This window comes from Suncus etruscus, chromosome 17 (assembly GCF_024139225.1).
Source record: "Suncus etruscus isolate mSunEtr1 chromosome 17, mSunEtr1.pri.cur, whole genome shotgun sequence".
Taxonomy (NCBI): Eukaryota; Metazoa; Chordata; class Mammalia; order Eulipotyphla; family Soricidae; genus Suncus; species Suncus etruscus.
The window spans coordinates 40958593-40970486 of NC_064864.1; the positions used below are offsets into that span (position 1 = coordinate 40958593).

The 11894-nt window shown below is 49.6% G+C and overlaps 1 protein-coding gene across 1 annotated transcript in view; it reads right to left on the reverse strand.

The window, feature by feature from the left end:
• Positions 1–11559, reverse strand: part of SLIT1 (slit guidance ligand 1) — a 157904-nt gene extending 146345 nt beyond the window's left edge. Inside the window, exon 1 of the mRNA XM_049764381.1 lies at positions 11166–11559. Coding sequence (XP_049620338.1) covers positions 11166–11368 — 203 coding nt within the window. The 5' untranslated portion in view covers positions 11369–11559. The remainder of the gene's footprint in view (positions 1–11165) is intronic.
• Between the last annotated feature and the right edge of the window lie 335 nt (positions 11560–11894).

Genomic DNA, 11894 nt, shown 5'->3' on the forward strand with positions numbered 1-11894 from the left:
ATTCTTCTTCCCGAGGAACAATCTCACTCCCTGGCTTGATTATGTCCACAAACTCCATCTCCCAGTGTGTGCCCTTTGGGCCCCACACAACCCTCCCCACCTCCTCCTAGCACCCTCTGCCTCTCTTCAGGCTGATCCTGCTCCAGTCTGCTGTGGCCTCCAGACACCTTGAGCCTATCCCGTGTTGCTATCACAAACTGCTACCTTTTTAAGGCTCTAAAGGACATGCATTTATCATCTTACAATTCTGGTGACCAGAAATCCAAAATCAGTCACACTGGGCTCAGGGTGGAGATTGGCATCGTTGAGTTCCTGTCTGCAGTCTATGGGACAAAATTCCACCCCTTGTCACTCTAGAGCTGCCTGAATTCTTTGATCAGGGCCTCTTCCATCATTCCAAGCTCTGGCTTTCCTTGTCCCATCTGCTATGGCTGACTCTGATCCTCCCACTTGCAAGGACTCGTGATTAATCACCTGAGGTAGTTTCCCTTCTCCAGATCATTAATTTTGCAACGTTTGTAAAGTTCCTTTTACCCTGAAAGTTAACAGACTCATGGGTTTCAGGCTACCACAATGACAACATTTTTAATATTTTTTGTTTGTTTTTGGGTCTCACCCAGCAGCGCTCAGGGGTTACTCCTGACTCTACACTCAGAAATCGCTCCTGGCAGGCTCAGGGGACCAAATGGAATGCCAGGATTCGAACCACCGTTCTTCTGTATGCAAGGTAAAACCCTACCTCCATGCCATCTCTCCAGCCCCCAATGACAACATTTTTTTAAAGCACAGATCACAATCATGAAATGAGTTAATAAAAGTTTTTGTGTGTACTTTTAAAAACTCATCAAGTACAGAGCCTTGAGCTTTTCCTTTGTACCAAGTGTTGGGTATACAACAACCATGAGAACTAGTCTGTGCCCTCCAGAACTCAAAACCCAAGGTACCCACTCTCTTAAAAAAGCAATAAAATTCTCTTCCCTAAAGAAGAATTTCAATTAATAAATGCAGGAGGTATGAGGAAAAATAGAAAATCAAAATTGGATAATGATGGTTGCAGGCAAGATCCATTAATGAGTAGTAAAAATTAGTAGGTGAGAAAGTGAAGACAAAAAGATGTTTCTTCAAACTATTTCCCTGCAAATGTTTGTTAACTGCAAATGGAATGGTGGCAATGTGACAAATGGGGCATCTGGCAGATCTCTTTGTCCCCAGAATCACCAACACTAGCAAAGAGACTAAGCCACGTCAACCACAAGAAACCTCTGAGAAGGACTGCCTTCTTCGGTACTCCTGGTCCGAATGCAAAGCCTCAATCCACCCAGACCAGCCCAGACTGGAGAACATTCTTCAGAATAACTGGCTAATTAGAACTTTTCATAGTATCACAATCACAGAAAGCCAAGAAAGATCAAAGAGCTGTCAGAGGTATAGGATGCCTCTGAGAGAGGCAGCTAAACCTGAACTCTGGGGCAGGTTTCTGGGATAGAAAAAGGATGTGTGATCAGAAGTGGTCAGGAGAAATCCAGGGGATTTCTAACAGTCTAACTCTAAGCTAACAGTCTCAGCTCTCTAAGTTTTGGTAAGTTTTAATCTCTAAGTTTTGACAATCATGCTACAGTGAGAAAAGCTGGTAGCATTAGGGTATATAAGAACATTCCATCTTTCAGAATCTAAAATTATTTTAAAACAAGACCTGTTTCACATTTTTTATTTTGTTTTGGGGTTATACCTGGTGGTACTCGAAACTTAGTCCTGGTTCTGTGCACAAGGATTAGTCCTGGTAGTGTTGAGGGGACAATATTTGGTCCCAGAGATCAAGCCTTAGACAACCACATGTAAGGCAAGCACTTTAAGCCCTGTTTTGTCTCCAGCCTCTTTTGATTTTTTAAAAAAGCATAAAAATACAAATATCATAGGAAAGTCAAAGATCATCGTCACTATAACCAACAAATACCCTCCCACCCAAGCTGGTCTCTCTTCCCATTGATCCTCACCACCTCAAATCCAGGCAATAGAATTAACAAACTCTATTTGTATATGTATTCCACTCAAACCCCTGGGACAAGTATTGAAAGGGTCTTGTCCAAAGGACCCAGGAGTACCTTGAACCATCCTGACCAGGTACAGGTCACGCTCAGCACTGAACTAATGTGATGACAAATGATCACTCCATGTATGAAAGAATAACCTCTTGAGTTCCTACCATTTTGAACAGACATGCAGATGACATGGAGGAACGTTCTTTCTAGCAGTAGAATGCCAACTCTTTTTTTTTTTTTTTTTTGGTTTTTGGGTCACACCCGGCAGTGCTCAGGGGTTACTCCTGGCTGTTTGCTCAGAAATAGCTCCTGGCAGGCAGGGGGGACCATATGGGACACTGGGATTCGAACCAACCACCTTTGGTCCTGGATCGGCTGCTTGCAAGGCAAATGCCGCTGTGCTATCTCTCCGGGCCCAGAATGCCAACTCTTAAGGGAGAAAAAAAAAACGACAGAACTAGATATTTCTCACCAAGGAATGCCAAGAAAGTTTGAAAGGAAACAGAATACTTACATTGCCTCAGAGTATTTTCCCAAAATTACTTATCAATAACAAGAAGGAAAATATCACTTTCCAGCAGAGAAGGTTAACAGACAGCAGCTAACAAGAGATCAAAGATAAAATGCACCGTCCTAGGGTTGGTGACATAACTCATCCTCCAAGAAGCACATTTCATTGTTTACTTAGCCTTTCTTCCCCCTACCAAAACTTACCTGAAATGGATATCAGAGAAAAGATCAGGTGAAGTCAAAATGAAAGACATTTAACAGAATAATTGGCCTATATGTTTCAAAATTATCAAAACCAAAGAAAAAAACAGTTAAAGAATTTGGTTCAAATTAGAAATAGACATGGCTGGCTCATTTGTGGGATATAAAACAAAAGAGAGTATGATAATAATAGTCAAAGACACTAGGAGGACTGGTCCATGGTAGGAAACTTGCCACAAAGAGCAGGGAATGCAGTTAGGACAGAGAAGGGAGCACTATGACAATGATAGTTGGGAATGATCACTCTAGTCAAGAAGTAGCTGTTGATCGGAGAGATAGCACAGCGGCGTTTGCCTTGCAAGCAGCCGATCCAGGCCCAAAGGTGGTTGATTCGAATCCCGGTGTCCCATATGGTCCCCCGTGCCTGCCAGGAGCTATTTCTGAGCAGACAGCCAGGAGGAACCCCTGAGCACTGCCGGGTGTGGCCCCCCCCCCAAAAAAAAAAAAAGAAGTAGCTGTTGAAAGGGGATAAAGTGATATGCATCATACCATTTAGTAGCAATATTGCAAACCTCAGTGCCTAAAACAAATAAAGGAAGAGAGAGAAAGAGAGAGAGAATATCTACCAGAGGCAGCAGGGAGGAGAGCAGAAGGGAGATCAGGAGGGAAACTAGGGACATTGGTGTCGGGAAATGTGCATTGTTGAAGGTTGTTGGACATTGTATGTCTGAAACTCAATCGTGAGCAACTTTGAAACTGTTTATCTCATGATGATTCAATTAAAGAATGTATTTAAAATAATTAAAAAAAAAACAGACAAAACTGGGATGTGGTTCAGTGACTGGACACATGCTAGAATGTGTGACCCCAGGCACCTCAAATAAACAATCTACTAGTAAAGGGAGAAAAAAGTTTAGTGACCACAGAGATGGCTCAAAGAGCTAAACACATAAATTGCATATGGAAGCCTCAAGTTCAATTCCTGGCACCTCATGGTTTCCCAAGCACCATTGGGAGAAACCAACCCCTGAGCACTAGATTGAACTGGAAAGCAGCCCCCGAGTATAGCCAAATGTGATTCATAAACAAAAAGAATAAAAAAAGTGCTGATAAAATAGCACAGGGGAGAAGGGGTTTGCCTTGCATGCAGTAGACCCCTGTTTGATCTCCAGCACCACAGAAGATCCCTTTATCACTGCTAGGGGAATTCCCTGAGTGCAGAGTCAGAAGTAACTCATAAGTATCACAAGGTGTGGGAAAACCAGTATGTTTGGGCCAGAGAGGAGTCCATGGTTTAAGGCACTCATCTTGCATGGAACTGATCCAGCTTGATTCCAGAAACCATATATAGTCCCCAAAGGAGTGATACCTGAGCACAGAGCCAAGAGTAAGCCCTGAGCATAGTCATGTCTGATCCAAACATCACACACACACACACACACATACAACACACAAATAGGAAAAAAAGTGTTTTGAGGGGCTGGAGCAATAGCACAGAGAGTGGGGTGTTTGCCTTGCACATGGATGACCCAGGTTCAGTCTCCAACTCCCATATAGTACCCCAAGGCTGCCAGGAGTGATTTCTCAATGCAGAGTCAGGAGTAACCCCTGAAGAGAGCTAGGTGTGGCTCAAAAACAATAACAACAACAACAAAAAAAAAGGTTTTCTATTAAAAGTTGTACATATACATTTTCTAATAGCCCCAAGTCTCAACCCAGGGCCCCAATGCCACCCACTAATCTGTGTGCTCTGAATCCACCAACATGATTGTTCATCTCAGCTGCCAATGCAGCTCCTCTAGCTTCTTCCCAAATAAATGGGCCCACCTCCTGATCATCCCGAAATCTCTTGCCATGCTTCTGTCTCTAAATGCTCCTTCCTATATAGTCTTCCAGGCACAGACCTATGCCATGATGGCACTTCCTCAGAGCACCCTTATTCTGGCCACTTAGATACACACTCTAGGAGGTCATACCATGGCTGGCCCCTAATACCTATGAAGAATTGAGTCACAGCGCTGCCTGCGAACTATGCGCTAGTTATTCATGGCTCACATTGGCTTGTCCCTGGCCACCCTGAGCTGCAGGCAGGGCTGTCCCAAACACATTCTTTTGCATACAATTTCCCATCCTACCCCACCCCCAGCACTCAGCTTCCCTCCTTCCCCAGACTCAAGTCCTCACTCTGAACCTCATTGGCCACTACATACCCAGCAGGTGCCACCAGCTGTTTGTGGGCCACAGAGTGGGCTCCAGAAAGCAGGGGAGGGGGTCTAGAGCTCAAAAGGAAGAGCCAATTCTCCGCCCCCAAGCACAGCTCAGCTCCCTGGCTGTGGCCCAAAGCCCGGCCGTCATCTGCTCTGGGTAATAAGTATTTGGATGGCGATAATTACAGCATTTGGGGAGAAAATCCCATTAAGCCAGAGCCCTGCCGAGCGGCTAATGCCGGCACAGAACTGGAGGCGGTAACTCCGCCAAGTGCACGTCTGCTCCACTAATGCAAGGCTCCTGCCCTACAGACAGTCCGAACACCGCACCACCCCTGGCTTCAGAGAGGGGACACCATGGAGGGACAGCACAGCCCTGGCTGCTTCAGGGTCCCTAAGGCAGACAAGGCAGCTCTATCTCCAATCAGAGGAAGAGAAAAAGAAAAAAGCCCAAGTTCTGTGCATGTCCCTGGTATTCAGTCACCATCATAACAAAGGTAAGACTTTCATTTATCAACCAACTGTGTGCCAGATCAGAGCTAATGGCCCAAAAGAACTGAATATTCCAGCCAGCCTGAAATGTAGGTTCTGTTCTGTACGAAGACGGGGTACTGGGTAGCCCTGCTTTCCCTCCAGATCCCTTTTTCTAGTTCTTTTGTTTGTTTGTTTTTTGTTTTCAGTTTTTGGGCCACACTGGGTGATGCTCGGGAGTTACTCCTGAATATGCACTCAAAAATAGCTCCTGGCCTGGGGGACCATATGGGACGTTGTGGGTCAGCTGTGTGCCAGGCAAATTCCCTACCACTGCGCCACCGCTCCAGCCCCTTTTTCCAGTTCTTCATGTTCATCCTCATTGGACATCATTCAGCTCCATCTCTCCCGTGGAGCAGATCTCAGAGAGCGAGACCCTTTTGGGACTTACTCAATACTGTTCATGCACCTCTAGGCAGATGCTATCTGCTGAATGAGAGAATGCTTCCGCTCGCATAAACCCCAAAACTGGCGAAGGTCCCCCTAGCTGCTGAAAGGCAGAAGGGACTAAAAATACAGGCGGTCTGGAAGCAGAGCCATGGCTCCCAGTGCCAGCACCACCCAGTTCTCTGATTCCAAATCCCCAGGCACAGAGGCAAACTCACCAGGGCTGGGCAAGGCGTTCTGAAGCCAGCAGACCCTGGGAGAGTTCAGAGACCTATCCTACCCCCATCTGAACCCTCAAACCTGGGCCTCCCAAGTAGTTTGAGGAATGATTACATCAACTCATGTTTGAATCCCAGAACTTTTTCACAGATAAGGGCATGAAGGAAGCCTGGCAACAGCCCCCTAAAGCGGCAGGGATCACTATGCCCAGAGGCCAAAGGGCAAAATGCCAGCCACGTGCCAAGTCTGCTACCAGCTCTCTACATGCATCTGTTCACTTAACCCCAAACGTGCAATGCCATCATCTCCTTTCACAGATAAGGAAACTGAGTCTTGATGCAAAGAGACTGAAAGCACTGGGCGTCCTGCCCCGGTTAGGCAGATTGTAGCAAAGATCTCAGCACACTTGTTTATGGCAGCTCAAGGCTTTGCAGGAGGCAGCTCTGCTCCCACTAGGCAAGTCTCTACAGCAGGAGGCCACAGGGCCTGGCACAGTGCTCACCGAGCAGAGTCAAATCTGGGGTTAGACTTGGCTTTGGTTTGACCCACTGAGCACCACTCCACCCTTCTTGTATGATCTGGAATCCCAACAGGCTCCCAGATTCATCTGGGGGTTCCCTGGGCAATCTTCCTTGGGGTGACCACCCTGCCCTGTTGAATGGGGAAACCTGAAGAAGGCCCAGCCCTACCCCGCTCCGGGTCTCTATGATGCCATGACAAGGGTAGTGAACACCGCTGAGAGACAAGGAGTCCATACTGGGGGCAAGAAGGCTGTACCCTGGCCTGGAAACATGCATTCCTGAGACCAGAGACCAAATCCCCAATCTCCCGTTTCCCCTGCACTCAGCACCCACAAGCAGAATCTGAGCGAAAGGAGGCTGAAGGAGGTCAGCAACAGTGTTCACACAAAATACTTTCATCACCCTCCTCCACAATCCCAGTCCCAGAGATTGTTTAATCTTCAAAACAAAAAAGCAACCAACTGAAAGTCAAAGTCTTTGAACAGAAGAGAAACAATTATCAGTGGCCTTCATGGGGGTTCTGCTGAGAAACACAGCAACAAAGTAGGCCTCTTCCGCACCCCCACACCTCCCTCTGTGTTTCAACTGTGGCCTTGCGGTGAATTATTTATCAATCGACCCCCAATCCCCCCCCCTCACAGCCCCTCAAGCTAAACCAATAGCCTCAGCAGCTCTGGGGCTTGTGTAGCCCAGAGGTCCCCACAGAAAACCTATGACAGTTCCTTCCCCTTTAGGGGGACAGAGTTATGGAACCTGGAGTTATGGAATCGAAAATCCCCGAGTTGCCAGCCTCCTGGGCTACCATAGAAACTGCCCAGAGGACAAAAGGCAAATGCACAGCTGTGGTCTATAAAAATTTCACAGCCTCCCAGGACCCTGCATGGCAGGACCCGCTGCTGCATGGCTCCCATATTGATGAGTGAGTGCATTTGCCACAGTTATTCACAGCTCTCCTGTGCTCTCCCCAAGGCCTCTTTTCAGGGTGTTCTTTTCCTCCTCCAGCAGTTTTTTCTGCACCCTGCCCATTAAAAAAAGGCAGGTGATTTTCTCTGCTCTCTGTGCCCTTTCCCAGCACCAGAAGTTTCCTCATCTGCAAAGATCATGGCTCCTTCCAGCCCAAAATTACAATTTGCTCCTAGATTCTAACTCTGAAGTTCCCAAAAGGAAAAATTCAGATGGAGAAAGTCCTTTCCTATCCCTGCTGCCTCCCAGCCTAGAATCTTACACACACACACACACACACACACACACACACACACACACACACACACACACACACACACACAAAACACACACACACACACACACTGGACACAGCATGGACACAGGCTCAGGGTCCAGGCAGTGGTCAGGCACTCATGCCTGAAGGCTGCAGGCTACATTCATTCCAGGTTGCCTGACCTCTCCGTGTGAGAAAATTCCACTCAAACTGGGTGCCTAAGTACCCTAATAAAATGGTCCATCCTCTGAGATGTTCCTTTATCCCAGTGTTTCCTGTCCATCCTAGCCTGATCTTCTCTCAGACTCTAATAGTTCTGTGAGGCATGGCCAGTCCTCTGGACTCTACCCCAGAAGCAGAAATGGGGTCCCTTTCCACTGGAGCAACACCTCAGTGCATTCTAGCCACCATAAATATGTGTGTAACTCAAGGATAAGCCATCAGAATATTCACTTCCCAAACCTATGCACCGAGGAAACTGTTCACAGGTCCAACTGGGTAAGGCAAAGCACCACTATTCACTTACATGAATATTACTTTTTGATCATTCCCAGAGCAACATAAATCCTTATAAGGTGGTCCTGAGCAAGGAGTCTAAAGGTCCCAATTCATGGCTCATCATGTGACTTCTGTATGAATGTTGCAAAATAAATGCTCAACTCTGTGCTTTTGTGTATTCTGTCATGGAAGAGGGTCTCCTAAGGCCGGAGTGATAGTCAGAGAGTAGGATGCTTGCTTTACATACAGCCAACCTGGGATCAATCTCCATCACCACCTATGGTCCACCTCAGGCTTGATCCCTGAGTACCAAGCTGGAAGTAAACCCTGAACACCACGAAATGTGACCAAAATCAGAAATAAATAAAAATTTTAAAGTGGAAATGGGCCAAGGATGTAGTCAATGAACTAGTTTGTACCTTGCAAGAATGAGAGTTGAGTTTGATTTCCCAACATTGGAAGAAAAAAAAGCAAAAGTCCTTTTCTGGTTTCTTGGGGGAGGGGGGACAGTAGGAGGCTTCTCTGTGGTGCTCAGAGATACATGTACCTGTTGGGGACCATCAAGGTTACAGCCAGTAACACTTAAGGGGCAGGCAGTGCTGGGAACCCCATTTGGGAACCTTTGACCCTGGCCCCAGATTACTTTTAATTAGGAAATGTAAACCAATGTCAATCTTTCATAATGCAAAGAAGGAGAACATAAGGTGACTTTCAAAAAGCAGGGGATACCTACAGATACTTCCTGCACTTCCTTTTCAGTCCTTTCAAATACCTGCCTGACCTTTGTGTAACAGCAGTCCCACTTCTGATGAAAAGCAACTAAGACTCCGAAAAGGTAAGTAACTCACACGATGTCACCCAGCAAATCATGAACTGAGCTGGGGCCCCAGCTCGCTCCTTGAAAAACAAAACTTCACTTCCATCTCACACTAAAGGAAAAAGACCTTAAGGATTCATTAAAGTGGAGAACCAGATAACTCGAGGTGCTGTGAGAATAAGAAACAAGAGACAAGCATGAGAGAGAGCCAAGACCTAACAGCAAAGGAGAGGGGCTATACAGCGGCGCAAGCCTAGGCTGCTTCCAGGGTAACAGCGGCAGGAGTGCCCCAGCGGACATGGCAGAGGAGCAGGAGAAGGTCCCCAGGGGGAGCAAGTGTGAAGGGTGACCTGACACACAGGGTGCCTCTGGAAGGATTTCTGCCCTTTGTCCCTCTCCATATCTACCCACGTTAAAATATAGGCTGCCCTTGGGTTGGAGAGATAGCACGGTGGGTAGGGCACTTGAAAGGCAAACGGCCAACCTGGGTTTGATCAACAGCATCCCATCCTGTTCCCTGATCACCACCAGGAGTAATTCTTGAGTGCAGAGCCAGGATTAACCCCTGAGCATCACTGGATGAGCTAATAAAAGGGTAGGGGAAAGAAATACATGCTGCCATAAGGAAATTGGGTTTGCGTACCATCTCCCCACACTCCTCTCTCTTTGGCCCCTCAACACACATGTGAACACACACACACACACACACACACACACAGCCTTTCCCCCCCCCCCCACTAGATTGCATCTTGATTGCAAATTCTCTGAATCCTCCAAGGGAATTTTTCAGACTCTGCCAAGAAGTGTCTGGGGCAAACTCATGCTCGCTAATTGCTGACCTTGGAGGAGAGTTTGATCCAGTAGACAGCTCTCCCTGAACAGCCGGGAGGCACGAAAATGCCTCCAAAGTTAGGAAAATAGGCATGTGCTTTCAAGGTGCCTCTGCAGTTGCTCCAGGGTGGGAAGGAGCAATAAGGTTCTCCAGAGTCCAACTCCTTCCCCTACCAAGGCAGCCACCTCTGCACATCGCACAAAGGCCCTGCGTGTGGTCAGAGCTCTCCATGGCCCCTGCCCAGGTTCCCTGGCCTCTCTGCACGGAGCACACGCTCCACAGGAAAATCTGGGCAACAAACCAGTGGCTCTGCAAACAACACGCATGCTGCACGGACTCACATGCACTCACATACCCTACATAGCCCAAAGGGGCTAGAAAGGACTGAGCTGCTTCTAGAAATTCAGATGTGAGAAGAGATAAGTCAAAAAAAAAAAAAAAAGAAGAAGAAGAAGAAGAAGCAAGACTTTTCTGACTTGCCATGATGGTCAAATGCTTGAACCTCACATATCCCGCACCCACCCCCGCTCCTGACCACCCAGTCATCAGCTCTGGGCTCCAGCCCCACTTCCCATCTTCCCATGTCTAGCTATGGAAGGTCACCCTAAGCCCCAAACCTAGACAGAGTCCTCCTGCCCTCATTGTCTGCCAGGGTTGAGGAGGGCTGCACAGAGGAGGTGGCACCAGTACAGAACTGAGATCTGACACCTGCTAGGGCAGAATTCTTTGGGTCTTGGGGTAGACAATGGAAGGAGGCTGAAACTTTGTGGCATCCACCTGGCCCCCTTCAAAACACCTGCAGAGCTCAGGCCAAGGACACATGTGCCCTGAATTACCCTCCCATCGCCTCTCTGCCCAAAAGGAGGCACTGTACCCAGGAGTCCAGGATACCCTGGAGGAATAAAGAGCTAGCGCAGTGGAGGGAGAGGGTCTGCAGCGCAGGGCAGGGGGCAGGTGCAAGCTAGAGGCAGGGGCTGGCAGTCTGGAGGGCTTCCAATCCAAGGCAGGGAAGCAGTCTGAACTGGGGGGAAGGCGCTAAAGGGGGCCACCAACCTAGCCCACGGCCAACCGTGGACTCCCTGTGCCCAGCCAGGGTCTGGGCTCTGATCCCCTTCTCCCCACTCAGGGGTGGTGCGCCCCGCTGCCTCTGGGATGGGGTGGGTGGGTGCGCGGGGCGTACTCACAGGCGCTCGGTATTCCGGGGGATGTTTTTGGGGATGGCCCGGAGCCCCGCGCCGTGACAGTCCACCGTGGTGCCGGTGCAGGTGCAGAGGGCGGGGCAGGCCGTGGCCCCCGGGCGCCAGGCGAAGGTCCACAGAAGCAGCAGCCAGAGCCGGGGCGAGCCGAGCCGGGCCGAGGGTCCCCGCCGGAGGGGCGTCAGCGCCATGTCGCCCTCTGTGCGTCCCGATGGCGAGCCGGGCGGCCGCGGCCGCTGACCATGCCCGTGCGGGGCCGCTCCAGGTGCGCTCCCACGACCGAGCACCCCGGAGCGAGCGCGGCGCCCGGGCGGGCCGGGAGAGGAGACACCTGGGGAGGGGCCCGCGACGGTGCGCGGAGGGCGATCGCCCGGGTCTGGGGGTGCTGGGCTGCGCTCGGGGTTCCCGGCTGCCGCGGCGGCTCCCTCGCTCCCTCCTGGCAGCTCCCCCGACTGCCGGCCGCGAGCTGCAAAATGGACCGGCCCCGCGCGCGCGCACACGCAGAAAAAGGCTCAGCCGCACACTCACGCCCGCCCGACACTCATCCATCCATCAATGGGGAGCGCACAGCCAAGGGCCAGGCTCCTCCCCGCAGCCCCCGCCCCGCGCACCGCCTCCCCGACACCCGCCAGCCGCAGTTTCAAAGGTGAAAGCGCGCGCGGGGCCCTTGCCTGGGGATGTGGGGGAGACTGCGGGGCTGGAGGACTCGAGCTGGGA